The sequence below is a fragment of the Mandrillus leucophaeus genome, unplaced genomic scaffold, assembly GCF_000951045.1.
Source record: "Mandrillus leucophaeus isolate KB7577 unplaced genomic scaffold, Mleu.le_1.0 Scaffold138, whole genome shotgun sequence".
Taxonomy (NCBI): domain Eukaryota; kingdom Metazoa; phylum Chordata; class Mammalia; order Primates; family Cercopithecidae; genus Mandrillus; species Mandrillus leucophaeus.
Window position 1 is genome coordinate 5,637,340 of NW_012101343.1, and position 19,219 is coordinate 5,656,558.

At 36.7% G+C, this 19,219-nt stretch overlaps 1 protein-coding gene across 8 annotated transcripts in view; it reads right to left on the bottom strand.

Annotated features, from left to right (window-relative positions):
- Window positions 1–3,247: 3,247 nt before the first annotated feature.
- The window catches only part of LOC105534671 (chromosome unknown open reading frame, human C11orf74), a 61,103-nt gene continuing 45,131 nt past the window's right edge, over window positions 3,248–19,219 (bottom strand). For 7 of the 8 annotated variants that reach the window (XM_011973452.1, XM_011973459.1, XM_011973460.1 and 4 more), the window contains 2 exons: window positions 12,180–12,319; window positions 3,248–3,522 (listed from right to left, as the gene is read on the bottom strand). In XM_011973452.1, the coding sequence (XP_011828842.1) occupies window positions 3,358–3,522; window positions 12,180–12,319 (305 nt within the window). In that variant the 3' untranslated portion in view covers window positions 3,248–3,357. The remainder of the gene's footprint in view (window positions 3,523–12,179; window positions 12,320–19,219) is intronic. The other variant, XM_011973457.1, reaches the window with a different exon arrangement.

A 19,219-nucleotide genomic window follows, 5' to 3' on the forward strand; every position in this document is an offset into this window, starting at 1 on the left:
CTCAGGCCTTCGGCCACAGACTGAAGGGTGTACTGCCAGCTTCCCTACGTTTGAGATATCGGGACTCTGACTGGCTTCCTCGCTCCTCAGCTTGCAGATGGCCTATTGTGGGACTTCACCTTGTGATCGTATGAGTCAATTCTCCTAATAAGCTTCTATATTTTTATATATATACATCTTATTAGTTCTGTCCCTCTAGAGGACCCTAATACACTAAGCTGTTTTCCAAAATAACTGATCTGCATTTACATTTCATAAAATTTATAATTGAAAAAGTAGATTCACATACCTAAATTGTTCTAAATGTACTTGAAAGTTTTCTAATAACTGAATCAAATATCATTTATTTTGAATTAAAATAAAAATTAAATAGCTGAAAATCAGTTTCTCAGTCATAATATTGCAAGTACTCTAGTGTACTAAAATGCAGCTAGTGGCTATTACATTGAACAACATAGCTCTATTATATTTGTGTATACATCTCTCTTCCCTACTTAATTGGACCATGTCTAACTTGCCTGTATCCTCCCCACTGCCTAAAGCTTGAACACACAAATGGAGCTTTATGAAAGCTGTTGAATAAGTAAAAATAAATGTGGAAGTCACTTGACCCTAGGGCAACATGAAATCAAGAGCATTCTTTTGTAAATAACATAAATGGAATTTTTATGAATACTTACACACATTCACACACACACACACACACACATAAGCACAAGTACATGCATACAAGCACAGGCCTGCAGCATTATCCACAATAGCCAAGATATGGAAACAACCTAAATGTTCATTGATGGATGGATAAAGAAAATGTAGTATATACATAAAATGGAATACTACTCAGCCTAAAAAAAGGAAATCCTGCTATATGCGACAACATGGGCAAACCTGAAGGGCATTATGCTAAGTGAAATAAGCCAATCACAGAAAGACAAATGCTCCATGTCCACTTACATGAGTTATCTATAGAAGTCAAACTCATAGAAGCAGAAAGGAGGATGGAGGTTGCCATGGTTTAGGGGAAGGGGGAAATGGAGAGTTGCTGTTCAGTGGGTATAGTTTCAATTATACATGAATACATTCCAGAGATCTGCTGTGCAATACTGTGCATATAGGTAACAAGATTATATTGTACACTTAAACATTTAAGAGAGCAGAGCTCATGTTAAATGTTCTTACCACAAAAAAAAAAGAAAAAGAAAAAGAAAACTAATAGTGAAAAACAAAACAAAAAAAATGACTCTGGTGTGGGATACTGATAGCAAGGGAGTCTACGTCAGGGAGACGCAGTGGGTGTATGAAAACAGTGCTGTCCTCCTCAATTTTTCTGTGAATATAAAACTGCTCTGAAAAACAAAGTGCACTTAAAGAAGAAAAGAAAATCAGTTAAGTTTAAGTACATTCAATTTGTTACTAATTCCTATAATAATAAAAATTACTTGAAACATATTACTCCCCCTTCCTCTGGGCCTTCATCTCTCTTTTCTCCTTCCCTTAATGCATTTATGGGTATGCTACATAATTAGCATTTCATAATGCATTTTTATATTCTCTAGTTGTTTTGCCTTCTCAAGTTGTATTTTAAGCTTCTGGAGATAGAGCTCGTTCCTTGTGTTGTGGGAAGTCAGGGACCCCGAACAGAGGGACCAGCTGGAGCCGTGGCAGAATAACAATTGTGAAGATTTCATGGACATTTATCATTTCCCTAATAATACTCTTATAATTTCTTATGCTGTCTTTACTTCAATCTCTGAACATAAATTGTGAAGATTTCATGGACATTTATCAGTTCCTAAATAATACTCTCATAATTTCTTATGCCTGTCTTACATCTCTTAATCCTGTTATCTTCGCAAGCTGAGGATGTACATCACCTCAGGACCACTATTGTACAAATTGATTGTAAAACATGTGTGTTTGAACAATATGAAATCAGTGCACCTTGAAAAAAAAACCAGAATAACAGCGATTTTAGGGAACAAGGGAAGACAACCATAACGTCTGACTGCCTGTGGGGTCGGGCAGAATAGAGCCATATTTTTCTGCTTGCAGAGAGCCTATAAACAAACATGCAAGTAGGGAAGATAGAGCTGAATTATTTTCCTAGCAAGGAATATTAATAATTAAGATCTTGGGAAAGGAATGCATTCCTGGGGGGAGGTTTATAAACGGCAGCTCTGGGAGTGTCTGTCTTATGCGGTTAAGATAAGGACTGAAATATGCCCTGGTCTCCTGCAGTACCCTCACGCTTATTAGGGTGGAGAAAAAATCCCGCCCTGGTAAATTTGAGGTCAGACCGGTTCTCTGCTCTCGAACCCTGTTTTCTGTTGTTTAAGATGTTTATCAAGACAATATGTGCACAGCTGAACACAGACCCTTATCAGGAGTTTTTGACTTCGCCCTTTGCCTTGCGATCTTGCTTTGCCCTTTGCCTTGTGATCTTTATTGGCCTCAGAAGCATGTGATCTTTGTTCTCCTTTTGCCCTTTGAAGCATGTGATCTTCATGACCTACTCCCTGTTCGTACGCCCCCTCCCCTTTTGAAATCCTTAATAAAACTTGCTGGTTTTGCGGCTCAGGGAGGCATCATGGTCCTACCGACATGTGATGTCACCCCCAGAGGCCCAGCTGTAAAATTCCTCTCTCTGTACTCTTTCTCTTTGTTTCTCAGCCAGCTGACACTTAGGGAAAATAGAAAGAACCTATGTTGAAATATTGGCAGCAGGTTCCCCCAATATCCTTGTACTTTGTAACTGTTATCACACATGGTTTAATGGTAATAAAGAAATGCAATAATTTAATGTATGACATATCATCAATTCTCAATGCCTTTTTTCAGTAAAGCCTTTCCCAATCAATTCCAGAAGCCAAATCTCTCAACAACACTCACATTGATAGCACTATCTCTGGACCTAGCTAGGACCCAGACCTACTTCATATTAGCAATTTTTCTCTAATGTGCTACAATGTGTTTTCATGTGCAATTGTCCTTGACTCTCAAGGAAGTAGGATCATGTTTCTGACCTTTGGTACAGCACCTCACATCACCTAGTGCAATGCTTTCATCAAAATGGATCCCTCCATAGATGCTGCTTCCTGTTCCCATTTCCCACTCCCATCTCCTCCAACCAGGCACAAGATGCAGCAACAACATGGCAAGAGAGAATTCTGTAAGGGCTGCAATCTCCTTGGCCTTATTGCTCTATATCCCTAATAATAGGTAACTTTGATAAATGAGTGCACATATGTAAATTTCCACAAAGGAAATTATAGTAGGTTTATCTTTTATTCTAATGTTGCTTGAATAAGAACAAAATTAAAATAAGCACACACGCACAAAAAAAAATGCCTCTGTGAATCAGTCACAGGGTTCCTCTAAGTCTGGGCTGGTGTCCTTTCTCTTCTGCTTGCATAACTCTTTGATGGTCTCTATCTCTGCAGGACTAAACTTGGAGGTTAATGTCACATTGTCATAGTCAAATTCTTCATCAAGTGAGAAGGGTTGAACTTCATCTCCAAGTATCTATAAAAGGTAACAAAGGAGGAAAAAACATACACAATCATTGTAAATGAAGATAAAATTGAGAAAATTAACTCCCTAGTAATATTTAATTAAACCTTTTTTCAGACTTCAGCACTCTCAGCTGATTAAGCTGTTTTTAAGTAAAGGAATAAATTCAATTATTCAGTTTGACCTAATTTAAGCCTCTTAATATGCCCCATTTATACCATGCTGTATCTGAATGAATATCATTAACTAATGCTGCCCAAGGCAAGAATCAGAAAGTCTCCCTTGCATACACTCATTATACATTTTACCACTTGTAGTGTTAGGACTGGAGAAGCGTACAGAAAAACCAACAGTTATATTAAAATGTGAGAAAAATATACACTAAGATTTTTTATCAACCTTAAATAGATTTTCACCATTTGCCAAAAAAGATCTATATTAATAAAACATAATTTTTTAAAGATAAAAGTACACTACATTGAATCTACTTCTTCAGATAATACCTATAAATCTTGGCTAATAACAGTAAAACTGGAAACATAGTTTAAATTTAAAAGTCCAGGATCTCTTTTTTCCTGCCAAGAATTTAAAAATATTAGTTTATCTATAAGTAAAGTGTTACAAAGAAATGTAATAATTTTGAATCTATTCATAATTTGTGAGTTTTAAAGACTTCCTAAAGGAGGGCAGATTAAAAAGCATATTTTCCAACAAACCAAGAGTATGCCTTAAATCTCTTGTATCACACCCTAAAAAGCCTCTCCAAAAACAAATGGTGTGTGATACAATGAAATCATCCAGTGCTTCTATGTAGCTCTACAATATGTATAGTGATGCTGAAATAATTGAAAACTATGGTTTATGCAAGAATGAAAAAATGTCCCAAAGCTATAATCAGCTTTAAATATTCTTGCATGGAAGATGATCTCATTGAGTGGCTTATGCAATGTTGGTAAAAATGTAGCATGTAGCTCAGAAACTATCTGCTGTTACTAAAGGTGAAAGAAAAAATAATGAGTAGTTATCTCCTACCTGTTCCGCAAGTTATGTTTTGAAGTTAGGTGTGCAGTGCTAATAGCAAACGCTCAGCCATTTATCATCCTTTCTTAGTAAAATCAGCAGGAGAACAACTTCTGGAGATGTGCTCATTTCCTCTTTATTAGAAAGGACCTTAGTGCTTTCCTGACAAAACTGCCACTGAGTTTCCATGGTGAGTTTCCACCATGTGCCAGCCCTGATACTAGGAACCACATGGCATCAGCAGTGATATTCAAACAACCCTACCGGTAGTCACTGTTACCCCTACTTTATAAAGCTCTGAAAGGTTAAGTAACTTGCCCAAAATACAGAGTTAGTAAGGGAGAGAAGCAATATTTGAATCCAGGGTAATCTGCTTCAAATAAAGCCTCACCTGCTCAACAGAAACATCAACAAGAATCAACCTTGAAGTTTTCACTAAGCCAAGTCATAGCTCTTTGGAGAGAAGACCTTTTCTAAATAAGATGATCAATTCTCACAGCCTACCATTAGAAAACTGTACTCAAGGCTACGTGTAATACCAGGACTAGCTTTTAAAACCCAGCTGTATACAAAAAGCAAATCAGCCCGCAAGGCTGATTTTGATCACTTTCTGAGATCGAATTTATCATCAACACAGCCAAAGTGACAGTGGGACAGTCTTGCTTAGATGGCTCAAATGCAGAAACACACACACACACAATGACACAAGATGTTCATTTCCTGAATGTTAAGTGTTCTTGCTGTCTCCAGCTCTACTCAGCAGTAAGTACTGAGGCCTGCAGGCTTGGTTGGCCACAACCCCTTCTGGAGCTGATTCTAGCTGATCCTGGCAAAGCATAAGGAGGAGAACCTGTTTCCACCAATATATTCAGTCTGATGGGAATTTTGCTGCCTTTTCTTGCCTGGGTAAAGGCCTTTCATCACATGTCTATTAAGCTTCAAGCTGCCTATACCTGCATATGTCCCCTATACTAGGTCTTTAAATTCTACCTTGAAACCTCTAAAACTTGCCTACACCTTACTAGCCATCCCCACTAGATGCAGTCACTTTGTCTTCACCCACTTCTCACTTAGGGGTTAGGAATACAATTTCAAATTAGACAAATCCCTTTGCCATGTTAAAATCTCAGTGACACCATACCATGCCCCCAACTCCCTCTACAGAACACAAATAACCTCAATTCCCACCTCCCTCCCCTTACCTCTTCACTCAATAAACATTTATTATATAGCAGATTCTGAGAACATAAAGTGATTATAGCAAAATCTATGTCTACAAGGTTTCATAACTTCAAGGAGAAGACAGAAGTGTAGGAATGATTTCAGTATCACGTGCTGTGCTCTCCAATACAGGAATGCAAAAAAGGGAAACAGAAGTACAGAGAGGAAAGTGCGGAAGCTTCATTTACTCTTCTATTTTTCTTTTTTCTTTTTTTTTTCTTTTTTTTTTGAGACAGACACTCCCTCTGTCACCCAGGCTGGAGTGCAGTGGTACAATCTCAGCTCACTGCAACCTCCGGCCCCCAGGTTCAAGCAATTCTCCTGCCTCAGCCTCCTGAGTTACTGGGACAACTGGCGCATATCACCAGGCCTGGCTAATTTTTGTATTTTTAGTAGAGACAGGGTTTCACCATGTTGGCCAGGTTGGTTTCAAACTCCTGGCCTCAAGTAATCCACCCACTGCAGCCTCCCGCAGTGCTGGGATTACAGGCATGAGCACCGCACCTGGCCTCTTACTCTTGATTGAGTTTTGCCACTCTCCAGAAAATCTTACTAGCCTCCCCACACATCACTTCACTTATTATCTACCTCATCCTAGCAACCCAGCTAAAGTAAGTCCTGTATTTCAGACTTACTTCTAAACTTTGATCAGGGTTCCCATGGCCGAGTTAGTTCTAGATACGGCCCAACCCATTGCCTTCTTAAGATTCTCCCTTCCCTGAGGTCTCAAACTACCCTGTGGCTATAATATCCAAACTTATGGGACTAGACATGTAGAAATGTATTCTTAAATGGAAATATCTTATTTTCCTTTAAGTTTTTTTTAATACATTTACATTCTTCTCTGTCATGGATGATGATTTTCTTCATCAGTCACTTGGTACTAACCATAACAATAACACGAAATAAAGTTTTCAGCAAGTCAGTAAAGATAATGTCAACACAAAGATGATTCATTTATAATATCCTTCAATGTATAAAAATATACTTAAAATATAAATTTCTTCACTAAGAAATGAAGGGTTATTAACAGTAGCTATTGTTAGATTTTCTAGGCAATCAGTTAGATACTGAGATATTAAAGCAAGAAATAAAGAATAGTAATAATGTCACATTTGCAATGCCAAAACATGACATTCAGGACACTCTAAACCATTTTGGGGATATACTGTAATGTGGCCAGTACAGCCCTGAGTCGAAATGTCAGAGGAATAGCCTCCTGCAATCATTCAGATATTTTACATTCTTTCTACAAACTCTACATTCCTATTAAATTCTAGTCACTGTGTTAGGTGCTGGGGATACAAAGATGAAGACCTATGTGAAATCACAAACAAATCATTAGAGTAAAATGTGGTAAGAACAGGGTGATAGGAACACAGAAGGAATACCTGACCCAGACTAAGTTGGAGGGGATTGGGAAGTAATCAGAGAAGGCTTCTTGGAAGAGGTGATATCTAAGCTGACTCTTAAAGGGTAAACATTAGTTTACAAGTTGACAGAGAAGAGCTTTGCTGACAGTGGGAGTTTCCGTGAGCAGTCCATGGAAATGAGATGCAGAATTTCGCATTTGTGAGTCTGAAAGTAGGTCAACATTGTCAGAGCACAAAGTGTAAGTTGGAGAGTGGCAAGAGATAAATATGGTGCCAAATCATCCTAGAGATGATGAAAAGTCACTGAAGAATTTTTTGAAGGCAGGGAAGACACTTGGTCATCTATGCATTTCAGATAAATTCCTTCATCCATTTAATTTTTATTAAGCACCTACAATGAGACAGGTGCTGGAGTAAAAAAAAAAAAAAAAAAAAAAAAAATTGCCCTGCCCTGTTGGAAATTATATGAGACAGATCACTATGAAGGTTAAACAGAAGGTAGATTTGAGCGGGATAAGCCTGGAGCCAGAAGAGTACTCAAGAACCTGCTAGAGCAGTTCAATAAGACATCATGAGAACAGGGGACTGGTAGCAGAGACTTGAAAAATCCATAGAAAGTGAAATTGGCAGCACTCAATAAGTGACTGAATATGGAAATGTAAGAAAAGGAAGAATGCAGAAAGGGAAGCAGGTAAAGCACAGTTTAATTTGAATGTACCTGAAGGAATCTAGATGAATTGAATATACAAACTTGAAACTGAAAAAAAAAGGTCTGAAGCTAGAGATGTCAATTTGAAGATGAAGATGGATTCAAGTATGTAGGCTGTGAGGAACTGTATGTTAAGCACCGAACCCTAAGGCACACCAACTCATAAGTGATGGATGGAGAGAAAACCCAAAGGAGTCAGGGAAAACACAATTTGAGAAATACGTAAAGAATCACAGAAGAAAAGTGAAGTGAGAACCAATGAAGCAAGAGTGCCAGAGGAAGGTCAATAAGGTCAAACATGGTAGAGAGATCCATTAAAAGGAAGACTGGAAAGTGTCCCCTGGATTTGGCAATCATAAAGCAATTGGTGCCTTCATTCTGAAAACATCCAGGCAGGTGACTGGAGCCAAGGATATTTTACAGTATACTGAAGAGTCTAATAGCTTTTCAATTCTGGATTAAAAGAGAGAAAAAAGAACAGACAGTAGCCAAAGAGGGGTCCAAGATGAAGGGAAGCTTGTTTTCCTTGTTTTGTTTAATTTTGTTAAGGATAGGAAAGACTTAAACCTGTTTACAGGTTGATGTGAATGAACAAATAGAAAAGAGAGAATGACCCCAACCATGTTATTACTGTATACCAGAAAATCACTCCCATTTAGTGGTGAGGTTTGTTTATTTATTTGTTCATTTAATAAATGTTTACTGTATGTCTACTATATGCATGGCACTGAGCTTGGCACTAGTTCTGACTTTGCATGTTAATTACGTAAGCTTATGATGACATGCATGAGTGAATTTAGTCTTCCAAGACCGGAGACACATAAGTGATTCAAAGTGAGCCTAGGTAGGTGCACACTGCAATTCACAAGATATCACTGTGATCTTCTAAATGACAGCTTTGTTTGTTTGTTTGTTTGTTTTCTTGAGATGGAGTCTCGCTCTGTCGCCCAGGCTGCAGTGCAGTGGCGCGATTTCGGCTCACTGCAAGCTCCGCCTCCCGGGTTCACGCCATTCTCCTGCCTCAGCCTCCCGAGTAGCTGGGACTACAGGCGCCCACCACCACGCCTGACTGATTTTTTTGTATTTTTTTTAGTAGAGACGGGGTTTCACCGTGTTAGCCAGGATGGGACAGCTTTTCAAATACAGAAAGGTTGCATTTCTATGTATATATTTCAGTTACTGGCTGTTGTGGCATACTTTGGAAATTCTCTTCTTTCCAATTCAGTTCGTGTTAGGGTTCAAAGCCAAGGTTTTTAGATTACAAACTGAAATTATGATTTACTTCAGTGAAGACTTTGTGCAATGGAACACCAAGTCCCCTGCTGCCAAACAAAAAACAACTATGAATTAAGTTATTAACTTGTTATTTTTGCCTAAGGAGCTGAAAGAAATATGTGGATTTCAGGTGTCTAATTTCAAATCTAATTGAAACCTTTCTGTAGCCTCTCAGGGAATAAAATTTGTGGAGTATTGGAAAACTTTCAGTCCCCTTAAAATTGCTCATGTGACTTATTCTAATAGAGGCACTGTTGATGGAGAGATTGTTTTCATAGTACCACATAGGCAAATTAAAGAAAATAAAACTAATGCTTAAACCAATAATGGCAGCATTTAGCTGTAGGCTACCATACAAAGTAATATGGTAAATAAACTGTCTTTATAGGAGAAAATTTTTAGAGTACCATTATGAATTGGACAAACAGGAGAGCTCCTATTAAAATACCACACAAGGTTCTTCTATGACCTCTTCTACAGTTTTCAGGGGGAGGGGGTGGGTATCACAATTTTTTATCCTCCTAATAACAACTCTATTTGTTCTGTAGAGCAGCTTCAAACTTCCAAAGTTCATCAAAATGGAGTAACTAAGGCAAGATAATTCTATACACATAATTCTATACATAATTATGCATGTGGTAAAATTAGGGAAAAAATCTGAACCAAAAAAATGTTAAATGTTTGAAGTGATGGATATGCTAATTACCCTGATTTGATCATACACATATATATGTACTAAAATATCACACTATACCCCATAAATATATACAATTATTATATGTTAATTTAAAAATAAAAAAACTAAATTAGGTAAAACATTGAGTTGGTCCCATTCATATCAGAAAGTTGATGGATTCTTAATAGGCGATTAAGAGAAAGTTAGGAAGGACATCCAGAATATATTTTCAGCTTTTCAGATTGAAATCACAGAAAGAAACTATCATCTCTAATCCCAAAATGGCCTTTCAGTAAGCCCTTCAGGACCCATTTGCTATAAACTAATGATTATATTCTTTTACTAGCTCTGGGTGCTTTAAAATAAGATGAATGTTATCAAACCAAAGCAGAGTTGGTACAGTACAGGTTGAGTATCTCTTATCCAAAATGCTTGGGATGAAGTATTTTGGGTTTCAGATTTTAGAATATTTGCAGAACATATACCAGTTGAGCATCCCTAATCCCAAAATCTGAAATCCAAAATGCTCCAATGAGCATTGCCTTTGAGCATCAGGTCAGCACTCAAAAAGTTTCAAATTTTGGAGCATTTCGGATTTTCCCATTTGGAATGTTCAACCTATACTGTGATTCTAGATGGTTGTGAAAAGTTACTCTAAAAAATAGGAATTAGAAATAAAAATTCCCAACCAAGATATTACTTCAGATATTCAAAAAACAGCAAAAGTTATTCATCTGTGGCTTGTATCATTTTGATTCCAACATTTTTAAATGTCCACATTTCTGGTAAGAAATTTATATTCCTCTTAAACACACCATCATATATGGGGTCTCAACTTGAATTATACTGCTATTTGATAGATTCTGTTTTCATTCATAGTACCACATAGGCAAATTAAAGAAAATAGAAGTAATGCTTAATCATTCAGTTTTTTTAACCCATTAACTAAAATCACTTTGTAACAATTTCTATAATGGTACTAGATTATATATATTCTCTAATTGTACTGAAATAAAATTGTATTTCTATAAAAGTACTAGGTGCCATGTCTACTGGCTGGTCCAATAACTTGTATGGCCACAAGTGAAGTCAACAGCATGAACAAATCTTAAAAAAAAAAACTTATTCCTTCTAGAAATAGCCTTATAATTTTAGCTTTTTACAACTCAGAGAGAGCAATCTATAATTCAAAAAGCATATTGAAAAGTGACTGTCCCTAACAGTTTAGCCGGTAATCAATTTGGGAGTTTATTATAAGCCTGCATGCATCCTGGATATACTTTCATGATGTCAGTGAACAAAAGTACTTATTAGAAAGTGGTAATTTAAAAGTGAAATGTGTGGATTATTTCTGACTGAATGGCTAATTCTATAACAGAATATCTTCTAGTAACAAGACTAGTACCTCCTGATTAAATAATCCAAAAAGACCCTAAGGATTTTATTAGAAAGCAATAATAAAGAGCCCTTAACAACTTCTTGTGCCTGATCCTGCTTTGTGTTCCAGTAAGGAGGGTGAGAAAGGTCACTACCAGCGCTAGCAACAGCCTCTATTGATGCAAGTTTATTAAGCATATGTAGAAGAGCTGCAAAATGATAGCAAAAGATGACTTTCAAGTTGCACATTTGCGAAAGATATGCCATAGATTCCATTTTCATAGCTAGGTGACATTTCTCAGCCTCCCCTGTGGCTAGTAGGAACATGTGACTAAGTGGTCACCAATGGAATGTGAGCAGAAGAAATTAAGGACCTTGAGTCCTAAGCCTTGGGGAAACATGCTGTCCCCATGCTCCTCTATTCTGCCCTCCAGGTATGATGATGACCTGACCTGGAATACGCAGGTGAGGATGATGTCCTAAAATATAATGGACATCCAGAAAGAAGGAACCTGGGTCCCTAATGACCCCCCAAAAAGGAGCCACCTGCTCATTTTAAGGGCTCTATATAGGCTGTTAAATAAGAGAAATAAAGATCTATCTCTTTTCAGCCATTGAATTATTATTGGGATTCTCTGTTACAGAAGCCTGGCCTTACCTTAACTAATTCAAAAGTTTATAGAACCTTATCCATAATAATAAAAACGGCCTGTTCAGACTAAAAAGGGCAAGAAAACTGTCCATCCTTTCTATGTGTAGTCCTTGGGTAGCACAGATCTGTAGCACGGCATACATTGTAAAACAAAAATGGTTTCCACGTAAAAACATAATTGTGCTATGTGTTTAAAAAGAAATGTATGCATTTGAGATAGATGGCTGTGAGAGGGACCAATTAAGCAACTTGAATTTTATATTTTCCCAAATCTTAGACAAATACAAAAGTATACAGCATTTCTTTGAAGGGATGAATTACAAAATCAAGGCAGTGTAGAGAATGACTGAATTCCCTGTAGAGTACCTCTTCCGTCTGTTTGTCCATTCTTTTTACAGCGGGCTTTTGCTTCACCTCACAGGTGGTAGGCTGGGCCACAGAAGGGATACAGGGAGGAATGCTGGTGCTTGCAGCCTGCTCCACTTCTCCTGGAAGTAGCAGCAAATCTGTTGGATACAAAATATTTCAATTGAGCCTTTCGCCAAGTTCACAATTTACCTAAATCATTTAAATGCCCAGAAGTCAAAGAAAATGAAGCAAATATGCTCATGTAAAGTAGGTCCATTTCACAATGCCTGTCCCCCTTTGGGAACTGGACTCAAGGGTTTGCCCTTTCCTCATAATAGAAGCCATTAGTGCATTTACTTTTATTTTATCGTTGCAAACTTAAGAGTCCCCCAAAAATGTCTGGAGGAGTACTGTTTTTGGAGTAACCAGACTGTCCCTTTTACTCTCAACTCAATTTCTACTTTTATAGGAAATAAGGTGGTAAGATGTTACTTTTGCTTCATTTTCCCATATTTTCTTGAAGGGATAAAGAGAAAGAAAATGGAGTGCTGATTTCATCCTGTAACAATATGGCAATATTTCAAAAATATATATTAAAAAACAGTAATGCCAGAAGGAAAGTACTTTAACTTTCAGCAGAAAAATGAAATACTCTGTCATATTCAGAATGCATGGTCTAATTTTCAACACTTGCAAAGAACAACAGCAATGTGTTTCCTGCTTGTTAAGCACAATCTCAAGAATTCAATAACCAATCTTGGAGTTCTGATTGACCTATTATAAACGGATATGTCTCTTGATTTTTGCATGTGTGACAGTACATGGATACATCACAGACAACTGATGATCTTCCACAGCTTTCTTCAAGGAGGACAAAAAAACAAATAGAAGCACAACAGGTTTCCTCCTCAGCCTGTTTTCATAGGAACAGAAGGGCTTGCTAGAACTAGCCAATAACTTGGAGGCGACTCTGGATGATGCTGCCCACTTCTCAAGGATGATCCTAATTAAGGCACTAATTAAGTTCTCAATGGAAGTGATTAATTAATAACAGGCATGACTTGACTGCTGCAAATGGCAGCATGCATAGGGAGATAATTGAGCAGGTATTGCTGTTCAAAAACTGAAACTTATTTGAAATGAATCCCTCAACACTATAGATATCCCCTTCACACACAAAAAAATATAATTACAAAATTCTTATGACTCCAGCAACAGAGAAAACAGACAGCCTGGAAATAGAATTGTGGAGGGGAAATGACAAAGAAGGTAATTCTGCTATGGCTAATTATTGAAATTTTAGACTATGATTTCATTAATTAGCAGAAATAAAAACAATAATAATAGCCAACACTTACATACTCATCATTTTGTATGCTTTAGCTCTGCTAATACTCCCAAAGCTCTATTATTTCCTGTTCTACAAGCAATGAGCTCTAAACACTGACAGTAGCCTCACTCAAGATCCCACAGCTAAAAAGGGCAGAGCTGGGCAGTCTATCTACAGAGCCCATGCTCTTATCCTACAATGCCACATTACGAACTTCTTTTAAACAAGCATTTTCATTACATATTTTATTTTACTGGATCAAATAAAACACTCAAACTCAGAACCAAGAAATGTCATTACTATAACACATTAGCATGGTTAGGCAACATTAAGTACATTTCCCAAACACTTCATACCCAGAGAAACAACATTTTAAAATTCAATGAGGTTGGTGGGAAGACTGGTTTTCTAATGCACCTATTTATGAGTTCAAAGCCAAATCCTCACTGAGCATCCTCGTGTAACAGCCTAGGACTGGTACAAATCTGGTGAGGGACCCACCAACAAGGAAAGCAACAAGAGAAAGGCTTGGGCCTCTCAACATGAAAACCATTATATACCTGACCACTGGCTGACAGAGCAAACATCAGTTCAAATGTGAAATCAAAATCAATTCTGCTTTCAGGGCTATTTAAAATCATTGTTCTGGCTGACAGTATTGTGCAGCGAGGAGGATAACTCTGCAGTTTCTTTACTGAAACTTCACTTCTCTAACCTATTTGCCAAGAAAGTAGGATTTTCAACAAAAATGGTTTCTTTCATAATAATTCTACTGCCATGGGAACAATTCTTTCAAAATGACAAGACTCAGTATTCTCCATGTCTTAAATTCTTGTCATTTGTTTCTTCAGAGTAAAAGCGAAATGCACCAATGCATATCTATTAGTGCCTAACACAGCACCTCATACATAGCGAATTCTCAACAAATACTTGGAGATAGAAAATGAATTGTGTACACCTCAACTTTTAAACTGAACAGCAAGTATCAAGAGTCTGCCTGCCAATAAGATGTTGTGGATGATGTAAAATGAGTATAGCCCTTACCCTCAAAAACTAAACATTACAGGAATAAGACTTTCATATATAAAATCAATCAAAGAATAATCAAGAAAAAATTGAATGGCTCTAACTCTAAAGATGACAGATTTATAAAAGGGCAAAAACAATATGAATGAGAAGAGCTTGGCAAGGCATATGTTATAAAGAAAACTACTGCAATCATTCAGCCATTTTACAATCGTGGGTGGGTTATATATATACTCATATTCTCTCAGGAGAAAAAAATACTGTATTCACTCATGGTAGGAAATGAAATTTCTGAAGTTCTCTGTATAACCTTCTAAAACAGAAATGCTTTAAGAGACTTAATCTGATCATATTAGTTGTTTCTAAAACAACCAAAGGCTTTGTTTTCACCTTAATGAAATGCCACCATCTTGGCATTATAGAGTCAGGGACACTTTCAAAAATGAATCTTGAGGTTGGACGGCAAGACTGGTTGAAGTATTTTAATATCTTCTTTCTCAACCATATGTTTAGAAATTCTACTATTTAAAAAGTAGCTATTCATGCCATTTGTCTCTGTATTTTGTCAATGATCAGAAAGTCAAAGACTATAGCCATGTAATCTAATACAGTGTTACAAAGTGAGCAATCTACTTGACATCTGAAATTTTATATACAATAATATTTAATCTGCCTGGCATATTTATAAAATTAACCAGTGTGTTCATTTGTTACCACATAAAACGGCCAAAATTTCCTGAAAGTTTGGGCATCCTAATACAAAAAGGATATAGATAAAAAATACTTTAGCCATCCAGGCCATTTCTAAATAGAGCTTCCAGCTATGATAGTCTCGTTCAGTAGTTCTTATTCTTAAAAATGATTGAAGATCCCAAAGAGCTTTTGTTTATATGGGTTATGTCTATCAACACTCACCATATTAGAAATTAAAACTGACAAGTGTTCTAATATTTGTATATTAGAATCATTACAAATAATCAAGTTATATATTAAAATAAGTATTTTTATTAAAAGTCTATTTTCTAGAAACAGAAACTATTGAGAAGAGAAGCATTATTTTACATTTTTTCAAATCTGTTATAATATCTGGCTGAACAGAAGAAAGTTGGATTCCCTATTTGTTTCTGCATTCAATTTTTGAAATATGCTGTTTTTTAGTTGAAGTAAAGAAAATCCAGACTCACACAGATAGGCAGTTGGAAAGGGGAGGAGTATTTTAATAGTCTTTTTATATAGTTGTGGACATTTTTCTTTGATACTGCACCACCATCTGAAAATTGATAAAGTTTTTCAAAAGTTATTTTCAATGAGCATTCTGAAAACATGTCAGTGAACTTTTTGTACTGCTACATTAAAATCCATTGGTCTATCTTGCACACTGAATGGATCTTTCTCCTATGTATAATTTTGTAAACATTATTAATTGGTCATTTGGAAAATACTGGTTCACTGTGTTATGTAGATCTTCCAAATTTTGACATATTTCATTATACAGTATAAAAATCACATTAGTTAATATCACCAATTTTGCCAGAGAAGCCTTTAAATATTGAGAAGCTGTCAAGCTCACAGTACTAGATACAAGTTCTCTAAAAATCTAATTTTCACTTGATGCATTGCCAATTTTATCATTGGCAATGAATACCATTAGTTATTAGCCTTGAAGAGACAGGTTCATTTTATTCATTTTTGAGAAATACAGTTTGTCAGTCATTCTTTCAAATAAAAATGGTGATTCATGAAAGAGAAAAATAAACTAGTTCAGCACACCACTCAATCACCCAAGTGTTTTTCCACAATCACTGTATTTCAGTATGTAACAGAAGTGCCATATGAACACTTACTATTTTGGCACAAAAATCATTAAAAAGAGGTATACTTAAGAACCAAGATTTAATAAAATTAATAATTTTTACATCAAGAAATTTTCAATGAAAACTGGCATTTGTTTTTTATTATAAATTTGTGACAGTGAAGATGACAACTGCTAGTATAACTTGGTGCCACAAACTTGATTCAGACTAAGGTGCCAGCATCTTCACCCATCATTGCTTTTCCAACTTCAGTGCAAACATCAACACATGACCTGCCAACCTCAGGGTTTCTGAGGGATTCCCAGACCACACCCTCAGGAGTCTGCTGGTCTAGCTAATGTCAGTCCAACCCTCCCACTATCAACAACTAGAAAAGCTAGATAAATTACAAAAATCAACTATTTAAAGGCATTGGAGAAGGATGAGGAACCAAGATTTCAGCCACAGTTCTTAAATATTTGTTGAATAAGAGTCCCTAGTCATTCGGGGGTAGCCTAAAGCTGCTTAAAGTTGCAAATTAAGAAATACCTCTTTTTAAAAAAAGAAAAAGAAAAAAAAGAGGTAACCAATGTCATCACTTGTATGCACTTGCTCATTAATGGCAATTAATCCCTTTAATGGACTAAAAATGACTGGACGTTGCTATGGTTAGGATATGGTTTGTTTGGCCTTAGCAAGTCTCATGTTGAAATTTGATCCCCAATGTTGGAGGGTAGGGACTGGAAGGAGGTGCTTGGTTTGAGAGTAGATTCCTCAGGAATGGCTTGGTGCCATTCTCTCCTGAGTGAGTGAGTTTTCGCTGAGTTCTCACTCTTAGTTCCCAAGAGAACTGACTGTTGAAAAGAGCCTGGCACCTCTTTCCCTCTCTCTCAGTTCCTCTCTCGTCATGCAGTTTCTGCACATGTGACTACCCTTTGGCTTCCCCAGAAGCACATGCTGGCTCCATGCTTCTTGCACAGCCTGAAGAACCACGAGCCAAATAAATCTCTTTTCTTTACCCAGCCTCAGGTATTCTTTTACAGCAACATAAATGGACTAAGGCAGAAGTACAGTACTGGAGAACCTGAAAATAAAAATCAAACAAGGCTGCCAACCTTTGGGCAGGAATCAGTGCCCATTCTCAAGCAATACAATCAGTCACAGCATAAGTACACCCACTGGCCAAGAGATGTGTGTAAGACAGCATGAATCTCAGAAGTAGATTAAAAAAAAAAAAAGTCTCTTGAGCTACTTGGGCTAGGCCCACTGAAGAAGCATAAAAATAAAGATGAACAGAAAATCTTCCTATTCTAATGGTCTCAGCACAATAACTAATAACTGATCCAAACAATAATCATGCTGGGTAAAAGTTTGGGCCAGTTTGTCTGAGGCCTGACAGTCACCAGGTTAACTACCTTATCTCAAATTCAAAAAAGGAAGAACAGGTTAACTTGATATCAAATAAACACAGTGCACAAAACTCTGTGGCAGACGCTAACCTCAGAAAACTGCTTAATACCATTGCTTAACAGAACTGGCTCCACTGAAAAACCGTCTCCAATCTTTCCACTTGGGCTGCCAAATGATAAAACAAATATCAGAAAAGAATCATGCTCCTAAATCTTGGAGAATATTTATGAGAGTTTATGGGGTGAACAAATAAAGTCAGTGGTAGAAAAACAAGATGCAAACCACTTCCTTGTTGCCCCAGACAAATCTGTTGCTTAAACAATAACAACAGAATCTAATCAGTAAACCTCCCAGCTGCCAAAATTATACAAGCAACTTGACTATTTAAAATGTCACATTTCCCATCTGATATAAATATTTGCCTTCTGCTCACATTCCTGAAGTGTAATACAAATTAGGCCCAAAATAAAATTCACCTTGGCACAAACTATTTAATTTCTTTTTCCTTTAAATTACCCAGATTGTGCATTATGAAAATTGTAAAGCCCTGGTGGCCTTTTCAGTAATTAGAATAAATTGCTGAAGCCTAGTTTGATTTTCAGCATAGGCTTCGCACATCATTCTATGTGTGGGAAGGTCTTGACTAGTTCATTCAAGTCTTGGTTCAGCCTCAGTAATCTTTTATACACAAATATAAGAAGGCTTGTTATCTGATTTCTGGAAAAATCATACTAGTAAGATGTTTTTATCAATATTTTAAAATAAATCTGTTAATTGAAAAATGTAACTTGAAAAAAATATTTAAAGAAAGCAATGTGAAAATACTGTAGAAGGTAAAAAGGCTAATTTAAAAGATTGACAGGCTGGGCACAGGGGCTCACGCCTGTAATCCTAGCACTCGGGGAGGCTGAGGTAGGTGGATTGCCTGAGACCGGCCTGGGCAACACAGTGAAATCTTGTCCCTACTAAAATACAAAAAAATTAGCCGGGTGTGGCAGCATGCACCTATAATCCCAGCTACTTGGGAGGCTAAGGCAGGAGAATTGCTTGAACCTGAGAGGCAGAGGTTGCAGTGAGCTGAGATCCTGCCATTGCACTCCAGCCTGGGTGACAGAGTAAGACTCCATCTCAAAAAACAAAGATTGACATAAGAAAAATCAGATCTGTTGGCTATGTTGGTTTATGTCAATATACAGACTTCTCATATTGGCAAGAAGTGAAAAATTTAAACCATTCACAAAAGCACCCAAAACATGTACTTTTGTGCCCTCTTATGAAATTTATTTTATATTGCATATGTATTACATGCAGACTAGAACCATTTGTCTCCACGTGTTATCCTCAAATTAATTATATTAACATATATTTTACATATAATATAGATTATATATGTTTTATATATGTTTAGATATGTTAACATAATATATTAACACATTATATAATTATTATATTTTATTATTATGTATTATTATATTATTCTATATATTATAGGAATTCAG